General features: G+C 37.8%; 1 protein-coding gene and 1 long non-coding RNA gene across 5 annotated transcripts; one reads left to right on the top strand and one right to left on the bottom strand.

Annotated features, from left to right (window-relative positions):
• Positions 1-310: 310 nt before the first annotated feature.
• Positions 311-16,638, bottom strand: LOC106982312 (uncharacterized). 4 transcript variants are annotated; one of them, XR_008292494.1, is made up of 5 exons: positions 15,063-16,638; positions 7,414-7,506; positions 6,387-6,532; positions 3,926-4,127; positions 311-1,904 (listed from the first exon to the last, which is right to left on the bottom strand). It is a non-coding gene; the product is annotated as an uncharacterized LOC106982312 (long non-coding RNA). The 4 variants fall into 4 exon arrangements; XR_001431343.3 differs by having other exon boundaries at positions 16,363-16,637; XR_001431342.3 differs by having other exon boundaries at positions 15,225-16,636.
• On the top strand, positions 16,055-26,500 carry CA3 (carbonic anhydrase 3). The gene is made up of 7 exons (XM_015080474.3): positions 16,055-16,209; positions 16,992-17,189; positions 19,582-19,700; positions 21,462-21,554; positions 22,592-22,654; positions 23,986-24,141; positions 25,522-26,500. The coding sequence occupies exons 1-7, from the start codon at positions 16,176-16,178 to the stop codon at positions 25,639-25,641; spliced, it is 783 nt and encodes a 260-aa protein (XP_014935960.2). The 5' UTR covers positions 16,055-16,175; the 3' UTR covers positions 25,642-26,500.
• The last annotated feature ends 623 nt before the right edge of the window (positions 26,501-27,123 follow it).

Raw genomic sequence — 27,123 nt, 5'->3', positions numbered from 1 at the left:
CTCTCTCTCTCTCTCTCTCTCTCTCTCTCTTCTCTCTTTCTTTCTTTCTTTCTTTCTTTCTTTCTTTCTTTCTTTCTTTCTTTCTTTCTTTCTTTCTTTCTTTCCAGAAACGGACAAGCTGATCCAAGAATGCAGGGAAAAATGGAAGAGACCCAGATAGCCTAAACAACCTTAAAAAAGAACAAAGATGAAGGATTCATCTTACCAATTTCAAAACTTACTACAAAGCTATAATATTCAAAACAGTACAGTAGGGCACTAGAAGAGAATTGAAAGTGCAGGAATAAATTTCACATTTATAGTCCATTGATTTTCTTTTTTTTTAAGTTCATTTATTTATTTTGAGAAAGAGAAAAAGGGCACAAGCAGGGGAGGAGCAGAGAGAGAAGGAGAGAGACATAATCCCTAGCAGGCTCCTCACAGTAAGCGCAGAACCTGATGCAGGGCTTGAACTTAAAAACTGAGAGATCATGACCTGAGTTGAAATCAAGAGTCTGACGTTTAACCCCCCTATAATCAACTGATTTTCAACAATTTTCCAAGAATATTCAATGCAGAAAGAATAGCCTTTTTAACAAATGGTGCTGGTACCATTAGCTATCCATGGGCAAAAGAAAAAAGTTGGACCCCTACCTCACACAATACACAAAAATTAACTCCAAATGGATAAAAGATCTAAATTTAAGGGCAAAATATAAAACTCTTAGGAGAAAATATAGACATAAGCCTTTGTAACCTTGGGTTAGGCAATGGTTTCTTACATATGACACACCAAAAGCACAAGAACAACATAAGGAAATAAATAAATAGAAATTCATCAGGTGTAAACATTTTTGTGCTTCAAAAATCTATCAAAAAAGTTAAAAGGCAATCCATAGAATGGGAGAATATATTTGCAAATCATACATGTGATAAGGAACTAGCATCCAGAATATAAAAGACATCTTGCAACTCAACAATAAAAACATAAATATTGCAATTGAAAAATGGGCAAATACTTTGAATAGTCATTCTTCAAAGATGGTATACAAATGGTCAAATAAGCACATTAAGAGATGCTCAACAGCAGTAGTCATTATGGAAATACAAATCAAAACCACAATGAGATACCACTACGCACCATCACACTATAATAATAAGTGGCTATAATCAAAAAGTTGAAAAATAACAAGTATTGGCTAAAATGCGGAGAAACTGGAGCCTTCTTCCATGCTGGTGAGAATGTAAAATGGTACAACTGCCTTCGAAAACAACTCCTCAAAAGATTAAACGGAGTAACCCTGTGATCGATCAATTCCACTCATATATGTGTACATCCAAGAGAAATAAAAACATATGTCCATACAAAAACTTGTATGCAAATGCTCATAGCTGCATTATTTATAGTAGCCCCAAAGTGGAAACAACTCAAATGTCTGTCAACTGATGAATGGATAATGTATGGTACATCTATATAATATTATTTGGCAGTAAAAACAAATGAAGTAATGATACATGCTACAACCTGGATAAGCATTGAAACGATTATGCTAAGTAAAAAAATATATTCATAGAAAGCAAATTATTAAGTGAATCTATTTATACAAAGTGCGCATTATAGGCAAATCTGTAGAAATAGAAAATAGATTAATGGTTGTCTAGGGTTGAAGGTTGAAGAGGAAATGGGGAGGGACTGTTAATGGGTACAGAATTTTTTATCTGGGTGATTAAAATGTTCTGAAATTAGGAGTGCCTGGGTGGCTCGGTCGGTTGGGCGTCCGACTTCGGCTCAGGTCATGATCTCACGGTCTGTGAGTTTGAGCCCCGCAACGGGCTCTGTGCTGACAGCTCAAAACCTGGAGCCCGTTTAGGATTCTGTGTCTCCCTCTCTCTCTGCCCCTCCCCTGTTCATGCTCTGTCTCTCTCTGTCTCGAAAATAAATAAACGTTAAAAAATAATTTAAAAAAATGTTCTGAAATTAGATTCTGGGGTTTACACAATTCTGTAAATATACTAAAAGCCATTAGATTGCACACTATAAAAGAGTTAATTTTAGAATATGTAAATCATATCTCAATAAACAATAAAGACTATAGTGATCTTAGGAGTTAGCAATGGATCATTTATAAATACATAATACTTTACATATCTTATTATCAACTTTTCATAAGTGGACTACACAAAAAGATCGGAGAAATAACATAGACATAGACAACGCATCTTGATTTCAATAAGTAATTTGACTTAATCATTGCTCTTTTATTTATTCAGCAATTCATTTTATGCTGCAATTTCCATGTGCCTGAAGTATGTTGGCTTTTTGAGACCCATTGATCAATATGACACAATTCATCATGAACTAGCCTATTAATTAAAAACTGTTTTGTAAATTAGGAAAAGATAGCTCAGAGGGGTTAAATAACTGGCCCAACATCACACAGACAGTAAGTAACAAAGCAAGGATTTGAACTGAGTTATAGTGTTTCATGACATCACACTACTAACAGCAGCATGCTTATAGGTAAGAATAGTTAACCCTGTAATTAGGGAGAGTCACAAAGGGTTGGATAACTGTATGCAAACAATATTAATTCATGGGCTGATTTCAACCTGGGATAATATCCCCAGAGTGGTCAAAGGGTTCTTTCCATGGCAAAATTCTACTTGATAGCCTTATCAACAACATAAATGAAGACACAAAAGGCAAGCTGACCACATTTGCTGTTGACACAAAGCTGGAAGTGATAGTTGATATGCTCAAAGAAAGAATTGGGATTCAAAAAGATTTCATCAGACTGGAACTACAGGCTGATATTAATACGGGATGCAGGGAGTACTGGCTTAACAGAAATTCACATGAAAAAGACTTGGATATTTAATTGAGAGCAAGCTCAATATGATCCAAAGGTGTGAGCCAAAAAAGCTAAGGCATTCTTATCCTGCATTAAAAGAAATGTAGTGTCCAGGAAAAGGAATACAATTGTACTTCTGGTCATTGCTCTTGCCAGACATATTCTGACAAATATACTCAACATTTTTTCCAGCTATTATTAAGAAGAGTATTGACAAAGTGGGTTGTGTTCAGAGGAGAGTGAAACTGTGTCACGTGAAGAACTGGAGATGTTCAGCTTAACATGAAGACTTGGACAGTGCAGTGGAGGTGAGAGAAGAAAAGTGAAATAGCTATTTTCAAAGATTTGAAGGGATATCTTAGGGCTGATGGGTAAACTAATTCTGTTTACTCCAACAGACAGAACTAGGACCAAATGAGACAATAAAATTGCATAAATTATTTGCAAACAATTGAAATTGAGGAACATAGAATAATCTACATTCATTCAAGAAGAGTCTGGATGACCACTCATAAATTGGAGATTCTTGGAACTTCACTGAAGTTTGGACTCAAGAACCTGTAAGATCCATTTGAACTAAAAAAGCCAGTAACAATAATAATAATTATATATATTATATATATAATAATTATATATTATATATATTATATATATTATATATATTATATAATATTATATAATATAATTATTATTATTATTATTACATCACCTAATATGTATTAAGAAAGCTACTATTGTAAATATTCTATATGCACTATTATATTTAGCCCTAAGAAGATCTTAATGAAATATTTTATTATCCCCATTTTATCACCAAGGAAACTGGGGCCTTAGACAGGCAGAGTAACTTTCTCAAGGATAAACGCCTTGTAAGTGCCAGAGCTTGCATTCAAACTCAGGGTGCAATGATTTCAGAGCCTCACATCTTAAATGCTCTCCTAAAAACATTTAATCTCTATGTTATTTAGTGAGCTATAATTGATTGTGATCGTGACATAATTTGGTACAAATTCTATTTGTTCAGAATGAACATATATTGGAGGGTACTGTATTGTTAGACATCTGAATAATTCAAGGTCAACAGGAACTCTTACCTTTGTGGAGAGTAAATGCTTGTCCAGTGGAATTTCAGGATTGACACGCTCAATGTTTAAAAAAGCAAACAGCTTAGCTCATATTTTCATTCTTGGATTATTTTAAATGATGCAGTGCCAGAGTACACAAAAGCAGATAGCTTGGTTTCAGATTTTCATTCCTGAATTGGGATTTCAATATGCATGCCATGCTGGCAGATGCCTATGAAAGAATGGAAGGAGTAAGGGATGGAAATTACCGTATTTACTCTTGTGTTAGGCAGGTGACTTTCCTACAACTTGCATGGTGATTTTAATTTCCTATAAATAGTGAAACAGTGACTAAAAGATGCTCTCTAACATGTTGTTTGGAAAAACGTGTGCTTAACTTCAACTTGTAGGTACCATCACAAAGTTTACGTCTTTGAAAGAAAGGTCAACAGTGTTTGGCTTCAACAAATTATTGTCTAGTTCAGATAACTGAGGTATGGTTAAATCAGAAATAAATTCATTCATTCATCATTCACTTTAGGAAACAGATAAATGAAATTGCTATAGGTTTTGATAAGTAGAAGAAATAATATACACCTGGTACTCTCATAAAAATTAAGAATCTACTTAGATGGGGTGGCCAAGAAAGGACACTCTGAACAGGTGACTTTTCAGCTGAAGCCTGAATGATGGGAAAGAGCCTAAGGGAAGAGCACTTTAGTTAGAAGACAGAAGCTGAAAGCCTCTGCGGCTAGAAGGAGGTTAGTATATTCTGGGTACACACAGTACATGTGCTGCTGAAGCGAGCACATATTCTGGGCACACACAGGAGAGAGCAATAGTTCAGATGAGAGATGTCTAGGGCTTAGACTGGGATGATAGCAGTGGAAATCGAGACAAGTGAGTAATCTAGAGGCATATTTTGGAAATTGAAATCAAACCCTAGAATGCACTCTGTACATAAATGCAATATCTTCAGTGCATCACACACACACACACACACACACACACACACACACACACAGTTTTAGATTTCCATTTCTAGTTCTGTATAATCTCAAGAAATCTTTAACACGTTTCAGTCTTTTATCAGATACTTTTGACTATAAACAATTTCTTTTGCTTAATGGGAGTGAAAGAAATTCTCCTTCAAACAATTCACTTCCTATTAGTTAGAAATTTCCTCTCTCCCTTCTACCCTCTCTGAATTCCTTCCTTCTTGCTTGCCTGCCTGCCTTTCTTCAACTGTATTTGTTTTATGGCTACTGAGCTAGGTATTGGGCCTATGGTTATAAGCCCAATATATATGTAAAACAGTCCTGGTTTCTGCCTTCATGAAGTTTCATTTAATTGGGAACTAATTCACTCAGGACAAAATTTTTATCTATTTTTACATTTCTATGTTTTTTAAGCTAGTTAGTGAATGCTTATTAATACCAGGTAGTATTCCTAAGTACTCTGCATGTGTAATCTTAATGAATCTATAAGACAAACACATTTCCTAGTTCTACTAACGAGGGAGCCCATGCACTGGGACGTTACTGGCCCCAAGTACGTGGCAGAGCTGGAGGCGGCACCCAGGTCTCTGGAAGTCTGAGTTCCAATTGTTAATTTCAACGCTTTGTGGTCTAATTCTATTTTACAACCAATGCACCAAATACATAAATAAAAACACATGAGTGAACAAACAAAAACTTGCTCTGGCTTAACTACAGAGACCCCCTCTTGCTACAGGTATGCTGGTTCCTGGTCTTCCTCTAGTTGGGAGGAGCCTGGAGAATTTTACAGCTCCCTCTCTCAGGCTCCTCTGGGCTACTCACATTTCAGATATTGTTTTAAGAGAAGTCATAAAATGGAGGTCACGGGGGTGGGGGTAGTAGTCAATACCAATGACCTACTAGGTAACCCAAATCTCTAACTGATAACCACTCCTTACTCCCAAGCATGGAGGAAAATAGTTACTTTTCTGCATTTTCATTGTCTTAGTTTAATGGTGATCATGTTGAAATGCAGAATTGAGTTTTGTTTCCTGTTTCTTTCTCATGTGCAGCCATGCAAATGTCACTAATGGTATTATGAACTCCATCTGAGATTTGTAGATTCATCTCATGAAGAAAATGTTTTACTAGAATCATAATAATGCAAATTTATATTTCTCCTTGCTTACCACCTCCAGCTCTACTTCACATCATAGTCAGTGATCTGCAAAGGCAAATCAGGTCATATCCCTCATCAGCATGACACTCTCCAATAACTTGCCATTGCACCAACGTCAAAGATCTACTCTTCACTGTGACCTACGTGACCTGGCCTGTACCATCCTTTCTCACTCCACTTTGCAACACCCTCTCCTCAGATTACCACCCTCCAGCTACAGGGTTCTTGGAGTTTCCTCCACTTGAAGTGCTTTTTCTTGAATTCTTCCAATGGCTTTCCATGCTTTAGTTCTTTTATTTCCCCTCCTCAGGAAACTATTCTACAATTATCACACCTACAGAGGATGCCTCTTTTCCAGTCTCTCCAGTGGATTATTCCTGATAAGCCACATGGTTATTGTCTACTTGCTTTTCATCAGTACCACCCACTCAGTGGGAGCAGTCAGTCTCTCTCTCTTCATCCTTAGTATATCTCCAGTGCCTAGAACAGAGCATGACATGTAGAAAGCATTAAAGATCTGTGTTGAACGCATTCTTTAGATATATTTAAAAACCTATTGGATTTTGATAAATATTATTCCATTTGGAATTTATTTGATTTGGTAGGTCAAATATACTAATAAGAACTTCAGAAGTAGTAGTTACTATGATTAGTCACTGATGTCATAGGCTAAAGAACAGTGTTGGACCAGTCACTGAACAAAATAAATACACTTATGTGATGTAATGACTTAAAATTATGGAGTGGAATGTAGTGACTTCAGAAGTTTCTGTCTGGTGGTTGGCATAGAAACCATTTCTGAGAGATAGGATTCATGCTAAGATTTGTGGCATGTCATTTATCTACATGTGTAGTAAAACCTAAATTAAAGATATATGTTCAAATCAAGGTATATTAAATTTGTGAAATATATTATTATAATTTATATTTTCCACACACTTCCATATTTATATTTATGCAATTCTTATTACTCTATCCTTGTTAAAAGAATAATAAAATTCTTTACAGGACAAGTAATAATGAACAACTCTTTCTAGGTTACCACTACCAAAGAGAGATCCTTTTTTATTTCACTAAATAATGTACCTTAACAAAATCAGCATAGATTTTAGTAACACAACAGTTCAACAATGTGAAAGTGTGAAGAAATGGTTGTTCCTGAATCAGAATTGACGAACTCAGTTTTTTTTAAGTTCACTTTGGAGCTCATGCCATTTTTTAATTATGGCAAGGGGAGAGTTTGTACAATATCAGACATGCTAAGCTGCCATGTGTTTCTCTCATCACCCTATCCCCGACTAGGCAGTGCTGCTGGTTGCAATCTGAGTACCGAGCCCCAGGCAACAATGCCCATTACTCACCCTCTCAATCAAATATCAATGTGGGAAGTTTGTGACTTAGGCCAAAGATGAAAAAATCTGACCAGCTGTTCCTCTCAGGCTCAGTTCTGATCCCTGTGTGAAAAAAAGAATACCTTAGAAAAGTAATTGTGAGTCTGAATACAATGGTTGCCAAACAAAGAATCTAGTTCTGTTTATTTTGGAAGAGCCATGTGCATCAATCTGGCTGTGAGCAAGGTATTCATATGTGTGCTTCTGTCCAAGACGGACAGCGAGGTTCATCCATCTCATTTGAATGGAGCTTTCTCGGCGTGAATTATTTGTCTTCTCTACCCCTTCCTTGGTATTTTCTGAAAAGAAGAATGTCTTTATGGTCAATAATAAGTGATTACTAACTGTGAAACTGAAAACCAAAAATCTGGTCAGAATGGCCACCCTTGAGGATTCAAGCTCTGATAGTACAGAGGGATAAACTGTCCTAAGAGTTAATGTCAGTAGAACATCGGAGTTTAATGAGGGATTAACTGCAGAGGTGGCAAGATAGATCTTCTCCAAGCAGGAGCAGGACACTCCTGGTCCCCGATCATGTTATTCCCCAACCAACCCATTGTTTTCCCACTGGTTTTTGTCTGCGCTTATGTATCAAGCCTCGATTGAAACTTTCTTGGCCCTACGTGTGGATATATGTTCCAATTTTTCCATGTTGTTGGCATTCATAAATATTAACCAGCAATAATTAGGTTCTCTTTTCTAAAGAGTGAGACATGAAAAGCCTTCATTGCCCTGAGAAAGCAGCTTTGGCTCTTCTATACATTGCAATTCATTTTTACATGACATACAAGTACTTTTCATTCAGATATATTCCATTTTCAATAGGATATTGTGAACAATTAAAATTATAAAAACTAGTTCTGGTTTCTATTAGTAATATTTTGTTTCAAGGTTAAAATATATTGGATCTTACAAGCGAGTTTATTTTAGCGATGTAAATAAAGAATATAAATTCCTTAAAGCCTTTTGAATTCACATGATTCTTCTGATGCATGAAGAAAAGTGCATTTTACTACAGCTAATTCTGATAGGAAACTATAATTCCAGAAGTTTCAATTCTAGTTACACACTGAATTGGTCTAGAGTCAATAAAAATATTTGTTCTAGTATGGAAAAAACCACGTTTGTTTTAGACATCAATGTTTATATGGATCCTTTTCATCACTTTTTGGTTTATAGAATTTCACATGATTAGCTATTCATCTTGCATTCTGGTTTTCAAGGTCACAGAGAGACCACTTGGTGAGATGTTGAGCTAGCATTTCAGAGAGGATATGTTAAAGATTTTGTCATAAACATACCTCTACTAAAACAAGGTAGATAGCTTATGTACCAGAGCACGCAAAAACAATATCTCAGTGCAGCAGTTTGCTCTCCATTTGGAATTTCCTTCTTCCTAATTTCTGTTTTACACAAATGTATTATAATCACCTTGAGGAGTGTGTGGCTGACCATTATGTTCCACAGGTGTGCTCTTCTCTACAGCAATAATAGTTAACTAAGAATGTTTCTGTTTTGAGAAAATTTATGTCAAAATTTCATATTAGTTTTAAGTTATTTAAATACCAAAGGCCAAACTATATGCAGGGATTTCAGGTGATTGCAATTTATTAAATACATTAATATTATATCATAGTAAGCAATCATTTCCCCCCCAAACATCACAAATCAAGAGGATGCATTAGAATGTAAAACAAAGTAAAAAACAACATTATAAAGCTGTATCTAAACAGAAATTACATCTCTTTTACAATGACAAGATAGTCCTTATCATTTAGAGGCAAAATCAGAAGCATCCAAAGAACTTTTTCTAGACAACAGATAACAATTAATCGCACCTTAGTCTTAGGGTATGAGGCGTGTTGAAACACTATTGATAGGACTTTTTGAAAAGCTGTGTGTGATGGCTTACTTGACAGCACTTTTTTTCTTAGTGGAACATAAAATAACAGTTCATCCTAGGGTCAATAGTATCTACATTGGAGGAAATGAAGATATTAAGTAGCCCTTTCCTATAGAAGGAAGTTTACTTTTAAAATACAAAAAAAAAAAAATAATAAGTGGAAATATAGAGAGATTGGTAGAAGGATACAAACTTTAAGCTGTAAGATGACTAAAGTCCGAGGATCTAATGTGTAACATGGTACAACAGGAGATAAAACTATATTGTATAATTGAATTCGCTAGGAAAGTAGACTTAAATGTTCTCTCACACACACAAAAGATAAATAGGCGAGGTCATAGATGTGTTAATCAACTAGATGGGAGGAATCCTGTGTCACAATGTATACGTACATCAACTCATTATGATGGACACTTTAAACAGCGTACAATTTTATTTGTCAATTATCCAGCAATTAGAGCTGAAAACTACTGAAAATTGTGCACTTATGTCAACACAAAATATTTTAAGAGTAGGTTATTTAAATTTCATTATTTATTTGGAAGAAATATAATAAAATAGCTGTGTGGTATATGTTATTAATGCAAAAATTCCTATTAGTCTTGATTACTTATTTTTGGAAAAATAAATACCTAATGATATTAAATATTCAAACAATTGATGCAGATATTTTTTGGCTCTGTTATTCAGAAATTTCATGAAAAGCAGTCTCTAATGTCTTTAAGATGCCATGATTTTAGTTTTATCAAGTTTGTGCCTTATATTTTTTAAAATAATACTTTGCATTTCTTCCTGCATGAAAACCCCACAGCTCTTAAGCATTCATTCCATTAAATTTGTGAAGTGAGAATAATGATAAATGCAAAATGTTAGTTTCAAGTGTGTGTATGTCTATTACTTTGTTTGTTGCTAATAACCAAGTAAAGTGTCCAAGGCAGTTATTATTTTGAAAAGTTATCTGACCAGCCTAGGAGAGCAATGCTTTAAAGCCAGAAGTGGCTAACTAAACAGTATTAAACAGTACCCCGAAATCCACCCCCTTAAAATAAATAAAAATAATACCAAAAAAATCAATACAAATCTAACAGCAGCGTGGCCTCGAATTGCAGGGTGGATGAATTTGGAAGGAAAGGCTAGGCTAGAGCTAAAAAGTAGAGAGGGTAGACTTTTGAAGTCCCCTGAATATCATTTAAAAGAGTTTGAATTTTATTTTTAAAAACTTGTTTACCAAATAGTATACCAGAGAATTGTTAAGCCTTGTAGGAATTATATTTAGTTCTTATTACAGTATTTAGAATTTCAGTTAAATTTGTTATATTAGATTAATACTTTTTGCAAATAATTGGTCACAGGTGGTTAAAAAGGTTTACTTCGACTCCCACCCTGGGAAGGGTGGCCATTAGACTGAGAGGCTCCGAGTAGTTCAAGGAGAAGGTGAATGCTGTGGGTATCAACTTTATCTTCCACCAGTTCATCCTAGTGATGTCTGCGGGTTAGCACCTGTGCTCTGCAATATGCACTGAAAGCACTGTTCATGACCAACAAGGAACAAGGGTTATTTAGAGCAGGTGTCTGCTCAAAGAGAAATGGATAAAAAGAACAAGGCCAGAGAAGGGTACTAATTTTTCTGAGTCCTAAATACATTGGCCTACATTGTAATAAGTACTTTACTGTATTATCTCATTTAAGCCTCATCAGACTCCTGTAAGGCAGGCATTATTCTCTGTTTCACAGATAAGGTATCTGAGACCAAAAAAATTTGGGCAAACAGCCACCTAAGTGCTATGAAATGGCAAAGCAAAACACAATTCCACTTAAGTTTGCAAGCAAATGCTAGATTAAGTTATTGAAAACTAAATTTGACCATCTAAACTTGATCCTAAGAAAGATATCATAGAGTGTAATGAATTTTCTTCTATTTAAGATACTATTACTGCATTTTATTATTTTTTTTATTTAAAAAAAATTTTTTATTGTTTATTTATTTTTGAGAGAGAGACAGACAGACAGAACATGAGCAGGGCAGAGAGAGACACACACACACACAGAATCTGAAGCAGGCTCCAGGTTCTGAGCTATCAGCAATAGCCCCATGCCGGGCTTGAACTCACTAGCTGCGAGATCATGACCTGAGCCAAAGTCGGATGCTTAACCAACTCAGCTGCCCAGGAGCCCCGCTATTACTGCATTTTAAAAGAAAAAATTGTATTTAAAAGAAAATAAGTTTATAAACCCTGATCAAACCTCATTACATAGGTTTTGGGGGTCCTCACCTTTGGATTCATGCTCCTCCCTTGCAAATAAAGTAACTATCTCAGATAGATACATTGTTAGTAAGGGACATCAGATGCGACACGTCTTCCTACAAAGTTGCCATTAACAGCAACCAAAATTTAAGATCCAATCCAAGAGAGTTATTACTGGTGACAAACTCAGGAACTAAGTCTATCATGGTCCTATATAATGTGATGAGCCAAGTTTTCCAATTCTGTTTTTGGGGGAAAAAAACAAAACAAAAACAAAAACAAAACATTGTCAGGGAGGAAGGTAAAAGTTATGTTATATGTGAAAATTAAATACATTAATTTAAAATTTTGATTTTTATCAGTCATTTTGGCTTAGTTGAAACTTCCACAATTCAGACACTCCACCCACCAAAAACTTTTGTTTACCCAAATGATCTTTCTTGGAGGCTCTATTGTCTATCTGCCTGTCACTCTGTTTCTCTTTCACTTTCTGTCTCTGACCTTGCTCTTCCTTTCCTTGTATAAGCACATTTTTTGGGGGGGAAAAATCCTACAAGTTGCCCAATACATCAATAATAATGCTGGGAGGAATGCTGTCACTATGCTAGGAAAGAATTTGTAGTTAATCATTGCTGGCTCTTTTTCTGGCATTATTTATCTCTGTGTATTCCTAACAGTTTTCTTTTTAAAGCCATCTCCAGAAATCTCAAAGTCTTTGACACAATTTAAAATGGTTGCACTTGGGGTGTCTGGGTGGCTCAGTTGGTTAGGTGTCCAGCTTTGGCTCAGGTCATGATCTTGCGGTTGGTGAGTTCGGTTGGTGAGCTTCAGTCCCGTGTCCCGCCTCAGGCTCCATGCTGACAGCTTGGAGCCTGGAGCCTGCTTGGGATTGTGTCTCCCTCCCTCTCTGCCCTCCCCTCATTTGTGATTATCTCTTTTCTCCGAAAAATAAACATTAAAAAAAGTTAACAGAAATTTTTAAAAAAATGATCTTTTTGCACTGTTGACAGGGAATTTTGAAATTTACAGGCAAACGTGCTGGAGCAAATCATTTAAGATGAGAATGATTAGTTTGTGGTTTCTAGAAAAATACATTATTTTGACATGATTTGGTATTAATTGCTTTAAAATTCCAATTTTTATTAACTTTCTTATAGGAAAATACAATGAAAACGCCAACCATCATTTTTTGAGACGATGACACCTAAACTATTAAATACTTCATTTTGCAAATTCTGCCTAGTGTTAATTTGAATTTATATGGCATTGTGTACAGTCTTTAATTTGTTGTTTATTCATTGTGGAGAGTCTTTTATTTTTTTTGATTAATGACAACCCATTTTTTTATTTTTAAAAATCTTTATTTATTTTTCTTTCTTTTTTTATTTTAATTTTTTAATTTACACCCTAATTAGTTAGCATTAATGCAACGATGATTTCAGGAGTAGATTCCTGAGTGCCCCTTACCCATTTAGCCCATACCCCCTCCCACAACCCCTCCAGTAACCCTCAGTTTGTTCTCCATATTTATGAGTCTCTTCTGTTTTGTCCCCCTCCCTGTTTTTATATTATTTTTGCTTCCCTTCCCTTACGTTCATCTGTTCTGTGTCTTAAAGTCCTCATACGAGTGAAGTCATATGATATTTGACTGACAACCCATTTTTAAAATTCTGTCTATACATAAACAATAACAATATGATGAATTCCTGGATTATTGGCCTTGCTTGGTATAAAGATTTTATTAAGCATTTTATCTGGACCTGAGTAGATATTTATCCAACGAAGATGTTCAAATGGCCAACACACGCATGAAAAGATGCTCAACATCACTACTCCTCAGGGAAATGTAAATCAAAAATGAGCTATTGCTTCACACCAGTCAGAATGGTTAGTATCAAAAAGACAAGAAATAACAAGTGTTGGCGAGGATGTGGAGGAAAGGGAGCTCTTGTGCACTGTTGGTGGAAATGTGAATAGTGCTGACAATATGGAAAACAGTATGAAGGTTCCTCCAAAAATTTATGATCCAGCAATTCCACTCCTGGGTATTTACCAGAAGAAAAAGAAAACACTAGTTTGAAAAGATATATACCTCTATGTTTACTGAAGCATTATTTACAATGGCCAAGACATGGAAACAATCTAAGAGTCCACTGACAGATGAATGGATAAAGAAAATGTGGGGTATATACACAATGGAATATTACACAGCCATGAAAGAGAATGAAATCTTGCCATTTGTGACAGCATGATAGACCTAGAGGGTATTATACTAAGTGAAATAAGTCAGACAAAGAAAGACAAATACATGCGATTTTACTTATGGTGGAATTTAAAAAACAAAACAAATGAACAGACAAAACCAAACAGAAATAGAAAATAAAGCAAATGAACAGACAAAACCAAACAGAAACAGACTCATAAATAGAGAGAACACACCAGTAATTGCTGGTGTGGAGGAAGAGGGGAATGGATGGCTGAAATAGGCTAAGGAGATTAAGAGGTATGCGCTTCCAGTTATAAAATAAATAAATCACAGAATGTAAAGTATAGCATAGGGAATATAGTCACGAATGTTGTAATAACTTTATATGGGGACAGTTGGTAACTAGACTCACCAGGGTGATCATTTCATAGTGTATATAAATATCCAATCACTATGTTGTACACCTGAAACTAATATTATATCGTATGTCAACTATACTTCCATAAAAAAATCCACTTTATATGTATTACCACTGTATCAAATAACATGAAATGTAGTTACCAATTTTAACTACACATACCAGAAAAAGAGAAATTATGATTTAATGAATTGAAGCAAGATCATAGTTTACTGATACAAATAGTTATGTACTCAATAAGAAATATAAAACACCTCCATTAACTACAAACTATAGCACCACACTATCACAGTAAAGCAGAAAGTTGACCCCAGACAACCCAAATCTGCAGGTTTTCTAATCTAACACTGACATATTTGAGTTCAGAGTCTAAGGGCATTTGCTTTGCTGTTCGCTTAGATTTTCCGAACTATCTCAGTTCTTGATTCCACACTGCTATTGTGTGGATCAAATGATCCCTGGTCACAAAAATACGCCGGGGAGTGACTCCCCTGGCGTCCAGGTTATGAGTGTGGTCAGTCATTCCACATGCCTTGGGGATGAGCTATCTTTACCATGATGAGAGATTTCCTTTTCAAGGTTAGTAATCCCCAAATACAAAATGCTAGCATCAATAAAAGTCAAAGCAATTAAGGAAATGTATATTGCAACCTTGTTCAAGATAGCACTGAAATTAGTCTTACGTCTCTTTGCTGTCTTTTTTGTAAGTAGTAGTATTACTGACCTAGAACAAAGAAGAAATTTGACAATATACTCTCAGACTTACAAATCTGTAGTACATTGACTTCTTCAATGTAAACCATAACCAGACATTTAAAAATATATCTCTGTGCACATTGGACCTACCAGTTCCACCCTCCTTTCGCCTGGGTCATCATATTCCAAAACAACTTGGGAGGGACAGAGAAAAACACAAAGCAATTCTGGAAGCCTCTCCTCTTCCTTTTCTTCTAATCTTTCATTCTTTCTTGGAGAAGGAGGCTCTACATTTTAAACAATATGACTCACTTTATGTTTGTGGCCTTCCAACACTCCAGAATATTCTCGACTTTTCGTGAGCAGAGGTACGGCTCACGGAGTAGGGGTAAATCAGTCCCAGGCTCCTGCTCTGCGTGAACCTAGGATGCAGACCTCTCCCGGATTCCCGGAGCTCTCCAAGATCCAGCCCTCACCGTCCTGCAGACCAAAGGGACTCGCTAGGTTGGGAAATGCTGCCTGGGGCGGTTCCAAAGACAGGGCATTGTAAATATCTTTAAGGATAGCGGAGTTATAGAACCTTCCCTCCGGCCTCTTTCTTCCCATCCTCTGCTCCTAACATTTTACAAGTTGTCTGCAAGGGAGTCAAACACGGGTCAGGCAAACAAACGTGTTCTTTCCAGCCACCGTAACCGGATCGCTGGAACGAAACAAACTCCCAGAAGCGTCCACAGACCGCAGCCAGACAACCAGCCTGGGCTAAAAGCAACTTCGAAGTGAGGCTGCAAGCGCTGCTGGGGTGCACATTTTATTTGGTGGCTAAGCACAGTTAGGATACCCCACCTCCCGAAACAACAACAACAAAAAGCCTGCAGGAGGGAGGCAGGGAGGAGGAAACAAAAGTTGCCCGCATTTTTGCACCTCGGCAACACTAGTTAGAAAGCCCTGCAGCTTTGGGAGACGGAGGGAGAGTTAGCAGAGCCAGGAGCCGCGGTTTCAGGGAGAGGGTAGGGAGGGGGTGGGGGCCTTCGCCCATCTCCCCTCGGAGCCCAACAGCTGTCTAGCTCTTGGAATTCATTGGCTTCCCCCCACCGCGCCTCCCAAATACCACCCCAATCCAGTTTAGCCCCCCGCCCCACCCTCACTGACCTAATAAGGCCATGCAGTGTGTGGGGGACCTATATAAAAGGCGCGGGCTCGCGGGGACTCTGCACGACGCCGGGGAGAGAAGTCAGCTGCGGTCCAGTGCCCACAAAGACGACCATGGCAAAGGAGTGGGGCTACGCCAGCCACAACGGTGAGTCCGAGCAGCCACCCACCCCCTCCCCCCTGTCCCGGGATAGTGCCAAAGGAGCCCCTGGCATTGCATAGAAAGTGGGCAAATCTAGGGAGTGCGTGGGAAACTATGGGAGGAGGGGTTGATGGAAACTAACATTTACTGAGCACTTACCAAGTGCCAAAAGCTGCTGACCCTTTTACCTTTATCTCATTTAGTTCTCCCTGGTATGGAGCCGTTATTACTTCCGTTGGAGGAAACTGAAGTGCAGAGAGAGGCTCCGTAACTTGCTCAAGATCACACTGCCTCTGACTGAGAAGTCAGCCCACGAGAGGTCCAGTTCTGATTGTCCCTTACTCCATGATACTGGGCAAGCACTTTAACCTCTCTTAGCCTGGTGTTGGTTTAAGATCCTTGCTCTGCCTGCTGGCTTCTGCCTAACCCATGGTAAAAGAAATATGGGTGTGCTTTGAAAACCACATGTGGTCAGTGTTATTTTATTCCAGCTACATGATAGAAGATGGCATTGGTAAGACATGTGATGAAGTGCATCTCAAAAATAAGCCTTTGAGGCTGTATTCTTGAGCAAGCAGAGGGACTCCTCTGAGTTAAATAGTTTCTAGGTTCATTATTAACAAAACTATGAAAAGGTCTTAAATGCTAAGCCTTGTCTTGCCCAAACTGAAATCCAAGGCCTTTTCATAATCATTGACTAGTGTCCGTGTATTTTGCTGGTTTAGTCTATTAGAAAGGGCTCAGAATGTGCCACCAAATAAATCCATGCCCTCAACTTGACTTCCTAGGTCCTGACCACTGGCATGAACTTTATCCAATTGCCAAGGGAGACAACCAGTCGCCCATCGAACTGCATACTAAAGACATCAGGCACGACCCTTCTCTGCTGCCATGGTCAGCATCTTATGATCCTGGCTCTTGCAAGACCATCTTGAACAACGGCAAGACCTGCAGAGTTGTGTTTGATGATACTTACGATAGGTCAAGTAAGTATGGCACTTAGGTAGAGGCAAATGGGCATTTTCAATGTCCATATTGGCACAATGAGATTTATGACACAGTAACAGAGTTAGTGGGAAAAGGAACCGCTTCATCTCTGAAAATGGAGATGATACTCTGTTTTTCTCTAGTCATGAAGAATTATATTTATGCATTGACTAGGAATGTCACACTCTCTAACCTTGGTCAACTTTGCTGCTGCAAAATGGCCCTTTGCCCAAGCTAAAAGTTGGCAATGCATTCTTGAAATGCAGCTTGATAGGGAGGTGATGGCAATGAGTCCAAATGAGTGTCCTTCAGGCTCTGATGGCCTACACCTAAGGGTTCTTGTGGTTTTTGACCACAGCCTAGAGAGCAAGGCACTCATTCCCAAGTGTGGCCGAGATACCATCCTACAAAGCAAGGAACATAGCATTTTCTGCCTCTGGGGTGTGTGTGTGTGGGGGGGGGCAATCCAGGGGAGAGAATAAGGTCATTAGATGAGTCTGGAACATTGCCTTCAATGCTTCAGTGGGGTTCGTATAATTAATCCTTTTGGTGAGTGTTTTTGAAGTATCTGACAATTTCGTGAGTAGTGATTTGTGCTGTGTGCAAATGAAAAATCACATGTTTAAAAAACTCTTTATTTCACAACACTATTAAGCAAGTCGGAGAAATAAAAGAAGGCTAATTAGAAATGCTTTATTTCACTGTAAATGAGGTAAGAAAGAATCTAATATTTTGATGATTGATGCACAAAATACATTTTCCTACAACCACCTTTGTAAAAAAAGTTAAAATTATCCTCACTGATTTACATAAATGAGTATTCTCAAAGATGTTATAAAAAGAGCATAGTGTCATAATTCCTACCTACCAGAAGGCTCCAAATAAGAAATATCATGGAAATTTGTATTTTCTTAAACAATAATTTCATGTTGCTGTTATTTCTTTCTCCCTTCTCCATTTAAATCAAGTTCCATTCTGAAGGAGAAACGACAAAACTAAACAGTATCTATTATGTTGAACCACATGAAAATACCAGTTTTGTAAGCAAAAATGGTGAAATACAGTTCCATATGAGTTATCCTAATAATTGGATTCATGTGCCCAAAAAATAACTGTTGTAGTGCTTGGACAGGAAAAATGCTATGAATCAAACCACTTATTTCTACATGACCAAGCTCACACAAGTCTAGCTCTATTGTTTCAGATTTATATTATGTGGCTTTCAGTGTGCCATTTCAGCACCAATAGTTGGTCAATCCTTTCTAGAATAGCTACTCTCTGAATTCTATTTTGATGTAGCTTTTGTTGCTAAATCTTGATTTTAGGATTTTTGCATAGTTTCCAATGACCTGCAGAAAATATTTGAACCTGTAAATCACTCCCCAGGTGAATGAAGTGAGATCAAAGTTAAGTGAAGGGTTGAGGTATTTGGACAACAAACTCAAAAACTAATGTTACCCAGAACTGTCTAGTTTAGCCATCCACCATTGACTAATTCCCGAGAAATTTCTGAATTTTCCATTTTACCTCATTTGAGTAGACACAGTGTGAGTATGGATGAAAGCTCTTGCTTGTAGTCTTAAAGAAGAGTGGAGTTGGAGGCAAGACATGGAGAAGGAATTCACATTTGCTCAGTTATTGGTATACTTATGGGCACTGTGATGAGCACTTTAAAGTCCTTAATCTCATTTAATCCTCACGGCAGCTCTGAAAGGTTGATATTATTATCACCTTCATAGAGATGCAAAAACAGGTTCAGAGAAGTTTAGCCACTTGCCTGACATCACACAATTAGCTAGGATTTGAACCTACATCTGCCTGCCTCTCAACTGTCATGTTCTTCCCACTGCAATGCAGGACCAACTCATTTGTCGATAGTCTGCATCCTTATCGCCCATTGTTTGTTTTAATTTTACTGTCATAAATGTTAAATTGATGTTTTAAACATAATAAAACAAGCAAAAAAAAATAAGACAGAAAAGAGAAATCATTTATTTTGATATATCCCAAGACTTTATTTTGCCAGAACAGACCAGGGTGCTTGAGAACAGTAGCAGACTGACTTTTGCCCAGCAAACTTTGTCTATAAGAACACTTGTTTAAAGTAAAACTCTGTAGGGGCGCCTGGGTGGCTCAGTCGGTTGGGCGTCCAACTTCGGCTCAGGTCATGATCTCACGGTTTGTGAGTTCCAGCCCCGCGTCGGGCTCTGTGCTGACAGCTCAGAGCCTGGAGCCTGTTTCAGATTCTGTCTCCCCCTCTCTGTGCCCCTCCCCTGCTCCTGCTCTGTCTCCATCTCTTTCAAAAAATAAATAAACATTAAAAAAAATTTAAAGTAAAACTCTGTAAAAGAAGCATGAGTTCGCTGTTGACATAGCTTCTCTGAATCACAGTGCTGAGGGGTGGTCCTCTCACTGGACCCTACCGGCTTCGTCAATTTCATCTTCACTGGGGCACCTCGGATGACCACGGCTCCGAGCACTCTGTGGATGGAGTCAAGTATGCTGCGGAGGTAGGAGGAACTGCTATGGTCCACTCTGGTCACAAAGTGAAACCTGCCAAGTGAAAATTAACAACAAAATAGTATCCGCTACTCCTCCTTCAAGCCCATAGTTGTGAAAAAGAGCTGTAGTAGTTTTAGCATAAGCTGAAGTCGCTACATATTCTAGGCTAGATGGTTAAGAGAAGATGGGTTATGTCATGCATGAAAATTTTCAAGGTTATATTAAGAAATTGGATAGCAGTTTTAAAAAAAAGCCAAGGTACTGAATGGAACAGAAAAGATAAGGATAGCTAGCATTTATTAAGTGCTTGCAAGTATTTACTTATGTGATCCCCTCAGCAACTCTATGGGATAGGTTACAGATGAGGAAACTGAGGCACAGAAAAGCTACATAACAAAGTTACATGGCTGGTGAGTGTTAAACCTGGCACTCTACCTTATGTAGATTGGCAACAGAGTTTATCATCTTGTCCAGGGCCCTAAGCTGCCTCTTCTGTAAGAATGTAGTGCTCTAAAAATAGCATTTAGTAATTCTGGCTAATGTTAATGTTCTAGTCTCTTAATGAAGGGTGTGCATATATGTGTGTGTATATATATATACATATATATATGTATACATTTATATATATATGTATATATATACATATATATGTATATATTTGTATATACACATATAGATGAATAGATAGAAACACATACACATACAATTTAATATGAGCAAATACCACTTCTTGGTTAATCCATTAAGGAAAAGCCTGATTTGTAGTTCAGATCAAGGCATCAAATTACAAGGAAGAAGACAAACCTCCTGCATTTTGTTTTTATAAAGCTAAGCCTGGAAGGGGTAGTGACACATGCACTGGAGGTGAGGAGCATTCGGTTTTTACTGCCGCACTCTTTTTTAGTGGTAGGTTCTGGTCAACACGGGAGCTGGGGCAAGAACCTTGGAGACGCTTGTGGACACGGTCTTAGGCAGCATCATTAGTGCTTAATTGCTGGCTAAACTAAACTCTAGGAGACCCAAAGTACACTTCACTATGATTGTTACACTGCTCTACAGTCCGTCTAGAAAGCCATGACAAGATAAATAATTAAGGCTGCCTTCTAGACACCTTCCCCCTGAAAATGGGAAAGTTTAGTAAATTTCTTACAACCTTGGGCAAGGCTTGCAGTTTGGCCTTTATACATGGGTTTATCTCAACGCTTTTGATCTTGAATATAGTATCTTTAACTGCTGTGAACTGCTGTATTCTCTTTCCATTCTGTGTAACTCAATATGGGAAATTTGACTAATTTAATTGGTGCCTATGTTCTAAATTAAGATAAGGTTACCACCAGGTTGTTGAGCACTGGATGCTAAAAGGAGGTAGATATAAAAATGCCCAAGAATTTTCCTACTGTTTGTCCCCTGCTACTTCCCTATTAATTCTAACTCTAGAATGTTAGCAGCTTCTTGCTTATAGTTGTACGTTTCACTGTTTCATTTGGTTAGAAAAACTAAAATAAATATTTTGAATTAGTTTAACAAAAGTTCAACTTTCACTGATAGCTTATTACAAAGTTCTAGATCTACTTATAATAATTTTATACAGTTCTTCTTTAAACCATTAAAAATTTCACCAAAATGTTGCATGTCAATATTTAGAATTCTATCAACTTCTATAAGAGTGTTCAACAACTTTAGACTACAATTGGGTTTATTGTGAATAATTTTATACATATTTCTTTACTCTAGAAAATTTCCTCCTAACCTATATTGTATCATTGCAGCTTCATTTGGTTCACTGGAATCCAAAGTATAACACTTTTGGAGAAGCTCTCAAGCAGCCTGATGGGATAGCTGTGGTTGGCATTTTTCTGAAGGTAAGGTAAAAATTGGCCACCTTTTTCTTCCAAAATTTAGTTCCTTACCAGTGGTTAAGGTAGCATGAGATCCACGCCTTCCTTTTATTTAGAGAGGAATGAATGTCATTATTCATTCAACTAATCAAGATATTTCTGCTAAGATCAGCTCAAATTATTTAGCTCTCCTTTAAACATGTTTCTTTTGCCATTCTTTAGTAACCCTAACACTTCTAAATTCTTTCAAGAATGAATGTGTGTGTGTGTGTGTGTGTGTGTGTGTGTGTGTGTGTGTGTGAGGGTAATGGAGACAGAGCCTTGGAAGGAGCTTATTATGGTGGTGGGGAGAGAAAAACAGTATTGTTCATTATCCTTTCCCGTTACTCTATTTCAATCACACTGGAAACCAGAAAAGCCAATGTTGGGAACCACTGTGATGCCAAGTCCCTGGCTGGACATCCCCTCGGCCTAGGGAAGCCACCACTCACATGATCCCAGGCTAAGATAGCACATGGAATGTGTGTGTTGTTGGGCCAACTTTGGTTTAAAGTGGACTTAGTGTCATTTACACTATGAATTTAGTAGTAACATAATCTAGATTTTAAGCCAGAGGTGAAAATCTAGCTTCTTTCTTTTTGAATGACCTAATTTGTTTTATGTCCTGAACTCATTGGGTCATTTTCAGTGATTGAATGCAACACAATAGGAAGTGGAGTAGGTCTGAATCAAAAGACAATAAGTTTAGTTTTACATAGGTCAAGTCCATTCCAGCTCTAATTCTATATATAAAAAAGAGAAGAATGACTTCAGAGAAGGTCAAGGACATCATGTGATTTTGTGGTTTTGTACTTCAGAGGCCTGGTGTCTAAGTTTAGTTCAAAAAATATATACCCTAACATCTTGGGGGAGAAATAAACTTATGTTTTTGCTTAGTACAAGATATTCTGGCAGATCTATAAACACTAGTTGCAGATGGATGGATCACAGTCAGTGTTCAAGACAATCATAGATTATGGAGAAGGGAAAAATATAATTATTGGTTTCCTATTTTCTTACAGATAGGACGTGAGAAAGGCGAATTCCAGCTGTTCCTTGACGCACTGGACAAAGTTAAGACAAAGGTGAAAATAAATCATATTCCCTCCTAGAACATAAAGCAGGGAATGTCAATTTTTATTTTTACATTTTCTTTATTTTTAAAAAATTTAAAAAAAATTTTTTTTAACGTTTATTTATTTTTGAGACAGAGAGAGACAGAGCATGAACGGGGGTGGGTCAGAGAGAGGGAGACACAGAATCTGAAACAGTCTCCAGGCTCTGAGGTGTCAGCACAGACCCGATGCGGGGCTTGAACTCACAGACCGCGAGATCATGACCTGAGCCGAAGTTGGCCACTTAACCGACTGAGCCACCCAGGCGCCCCTTAAAAATTTTTTTAATGTTTATTTATTTTTGAGAGAGAGATACACAGAGTGTGAGCAGGGGAGGGTCAGAGAGAGAGACACACACAGAATCTAAAGCAGGCTCCAGGCTCTGAGTTGTCAGCACAGAGCCCGATGTAGGGCTTGAACTCACAAACAGTGAGATCAGACCTGAGCTGAAGTCAGACGCTTAACTGCTTAACTGACTGAGCCACCCAGGCGCCCCTATTTTTACATTTTCAAGTGTATTTGTTTCACTTAAAATCTGTTACTAAGTTTGATGAATATGCTAAGTATATGTATACAAACAAATGCTATTGTATTCGTATGGTTTATAATTTTTAGAGCAATTTCACATATATCAGACTATTTAATTTTCATAGTCTGTCAGATGACATTTTTTAATGAAGTAAATGTAAGAGAAGTTGAATGGTCAACCCCTGCCCTCAACACACACACACACACACACACACACACACACACACACACGCATGCATAAATGCACACACTTAGAGAAGTACTAAATATTTGGGTTTTGGTTTTGCCCTTTCTCTCTTGGGCGACACCTATACATTTTAAATCTTAACAGTGGACTCTTCTAATTAACAGATTCATTTTAATTGCCTTTGGAATTGTTCTAATAAAATGCTTTTAAGTTTCATCACCGCAGAAAGTATTCTGAGTATATTCAAGGGAGCCTGGTTTTTATTTAGCATTGTGAACCTAAACATTAACTTATATGAAATATTTTTACTGCGGTTACATGTGAGTTTTCTTCCTTTTCTTGAGAAATGATAGAATTATAGTTCTACTGACAGTTAATAGGGAATAAAATGTTACAATGACTATGTCAAAGTCATTACATAAACCAGCTTCCCCCTCTGACCTTTATTTCTAAAAGTCATGAACTTTGCTTAACAGTACCATTTTTTCCATTGCATTTGAAATCCATTCTCACAAAATGGTGAAACCCTTGGGGTGGGCGGTGTGGGTGCACCTGCTCACTGAGCCTGCGCCCTCCTCTCTCCCAGGGCAAGGAGGCTCCCTTCACAAATTTCGACCCGTCCTGCCTGTTCCCCGCCTGCCGGGACTACTGGACCTACCACGGCTCCTTCACCACGCCGCCCTGTGAGGAGTGCATTGTGTGGCTCCTGCTGAAGGAGCCTATGACCGTGAGCTCTGACCAGGTAAGCTGCTGCCACGAGTGGAGCCTTGAGGACACACGGACTTACAGAGCCACTTACATTAGCTGTATAAGATATAGATGCTAAATGGAAAATGTACAGCTGCTAAACGGATGCTTACAAAACAGCTATACGACTAGAGACTTCATAGTTTGCCCTGGTTAATTACAGTCAGCTTCTTCAGCTTTCTAAAACTTGGCTTCCAAAAGTACCAGGATAAATGCCGATGATGTAAAGGTGGCTGTGATAATGAACGATGACTGGATTCATGCTCTAGAAACTCTTTAGGGTTTAGATTATCAATATGAGTTAGCCTTTGTTAATTTGGAGGCCCCTCAAATACTAAGCACTGGTTAGGAGATTGTAAATACAGGCTTGGGGAAAAGGATACTAATGGAAGGGATTTAACATCCTTGTGACGTGTATATGGTTTTTCCAGTTCTACAGACAAGTAAGTTGCGGCTCAGAAAGGTTAAATTGTTAGCCCAGGATCACACAGCCAAGTGCAAGAGCTGAGAGTCAGCTCTGGTCTGTCTGCTTCCAATACCCCTTGACCCCTTTCCATGGCCTTTCTTCTTAGTGTCCGTCTAATCAATGTCCTTGCCACATTTATCAGAGAGACTTTCAAGGAAAGATTGTTTAGGAAGAAATATGTAACCAGGGTTATGGAGAACAGATTAAAGCAAATGGGCAACACAGAAACTCACACCCTAGATCATGAATGTCTAATAGTAAAGTATTTACCAGTATGTCTCCCTTACTTAAGACAGTTTTTATAATTCTGCCAGTTACAGACTCAAGTATATATGATAATTTTTTAATGAAAAGATTAGATTTAATGGTCAGGTTCACTCATGTACATATTTTGAAAGAGGAATGAAATTTTCTTAAGGAGAAAGCTAAAAACATTTTTGGGTAGAAATGTAGCATACAGAAGATAATTTCCTAAATTTTTCTTCCTCTTATAAGAAAAAAATTAGTTTTAATTATAGTATGACTAATTTTTTTCTGTTTTTAAAAAATATACTCCATAAACTTCTACAATGAAGGCCCATTAACTTCCTATTTGCACTGATATTGTCATCCCCTCCTACATAAAGCATATGCTTCATACTGACCCCTTATATTTAAATAATTGTTTCTGAATTCGAAGGAAAACACTTTGACCAGAGGGCATGGTGATCTATACAAAATGAAGAAAAGTATTATTACAAATAGAGAAAGACCTTATATTACTCAGGAACTGGTAACCAAATAACTCTGGACCAACAGGTTTCATGGTTTCCTTGTCTTGTTTTCAGCCAGACTTTGCCGACTGTCACATGTGGAATGTGTGCATTTGGCCAGAATGTCGTGCTGACAGTCTCCCCTTGCCCCTTGCAGATGGCAAAGCTGAGGAGCCTCTTCTCCAGCGCTGAGAATGAGCCCCCAGTGCCCCTGGTGGGGAATTGGCGCCCTCCACAGCCTATCAAGGGCAGGGTGGTGAGAGCCTCCTTCAAATGAGGCTGCTGGAGCTTGCCCTCTTCAGGAAAGGAAACCTGCCATTGGAGAGCTTGGCTCCTTGTCTCCTTTTGGTGTTCCTTACTCCAAGTATATTTCAGTTTTCCACACTCATAGAGCAATGAATACAAGAGTGTAATACCAAGAAACCAGCTCCTTTGACAAGATGTAACATGAACGCATTTGGCCTTTGTAATAGTCAACTTTCCTATGAAAGTAGCATTTCTAATAAGGTTTCAAAGAAGAAGAAACAGGTGGAGGAGTAAGGATCTGGAAAAATGGGTATTTGACACTATTTTTCTGTCATCTTAAATTTCACAGAACTTCAGTTTTACTATTGTCATACTGTGAGTTGTCCATCTTAAAGAAGTAAGGAGTAATTCTATATGTAGGAGTAGATGTGTATGAGGATCATATAGCAACTAAGCATAAGCCAGAAATTAAACTACTATGGACGCAAACAATTGAAATGATGCCTTTTAAACCTTAAATAAAACCAACAAAAGGTCCGTCATTTATTACAGTTTTAGCTGCTGTAAAGATTATCTGGTTTTGAATATCAATGAAAGGAAAACACATTCAACTGGGCGTTTTAAAAACTTTGATCTAGTATTTGAATTTCTTCTTCACAAAGGTGGCTGACTTTATCCTAATATTTTTCTTTACCTGAAGGAGGGCCATTTATTTTTAATTTTACTACTTTCTCTTTGCATGCTTATTAAAATAAAAATTGCCTCTGGTATCTTTCTAACTTGAGGGTGGAACAAGAATTCCTAGAACACAAAGGAGTGAATGACGGCACTTGAGGTAAAAGCAGTTGTACTGATCATCAAAACTAATAAAGATGTGAATGAAAAAGAAATTGTGCTGTGTTTTTTAATGAAGAACGGGGTCATAAATGACAGAAACGGACTAAAACTAAGAATGGCAAACTTTGTAACTCTGTTTTTTATAATGGAAGGGTGATGACAGCAGAGTTAGGTTCTGATTTGAGTTGGATGTTACATCCCTCACAGAGTGGCTAAGAATCAGTGAGGGCCTTTGGAGAAAACTGCAGACCAGAAGAGGAATGTGTGACCATATATTTGAGAATGTGGAATAGTTTCCAGAAGCCTCAAAGTTGGTTTAGGATTCTGGGGTCCAGGCCAGTACCATGGTTGCTGCTAAGAGGAATGGAATCAAATCAGACAGTAGCTTTTATGTCCTTTTTTTTTTAATGCTTATTTTTGAGAGAGAGTGAGATAGAGTGCAAGGAGGGGAGGGGTAGAGAGGGAGGAGACACAGAATCTGAAGCAGGCTCCAGGCTCCAAGCTGTCAACGCAGAGCCCAACGCGCGGCTTGAACCCACGAACTGTGAGATCATGACTTGAGCCAAAGTTGGATGCTTAACCGACTGAGCCACTCAAGTGCCCCTATGTCCTTATTTTTTTTAATGGACACTAGGATGACACTAATCTAATGCTACAAAAGTCCATACATTGAGAT

Source organism: Acinonyx jubatus, chromosome F2 (assembly GCF_027475565.1).
Source record: "Acinonyx jubatus isolate Ajub_Pintada_27869175 chromosome F2, VMU_Ajub_asm_v1.0, whole genome shotgun sequence".
NCBI classification, from domain to species: domain Eukaryota; kingdom Metazoa; phylum Chordata; class Mammalia; order Carnivora; family Felidae; genus Acinonyx; species Acinonyx jubatus.
The sequence above is the reverse complement of the archived record's forward strand: the minus strand, read 5'-3'. Positions and strand labels throughout refer to the sequence as shown.

Coding starts and splice junctions, on each gene's coding strand:
- CA3 (XM_015080474.3), top strand. CDS start 16,176: ATGGCAAAGGAGTGGGGCTACGCCAGCCACAACG. Junction 19,701..21,461: donor GAGTCAAGTATGCTGCGGAG/GTAGGAGGAACT, acceptor GTATCATTGCAG/CTTCATTTGGTTCACTGGAA. Junction 21,555..22,591: donor TGGTTGGCATTTTTCTGAAG/GTAAGGTAAAAA, acceptor ATTTTCTTACAG/ATAGGACGTGAGAAAGGCGA.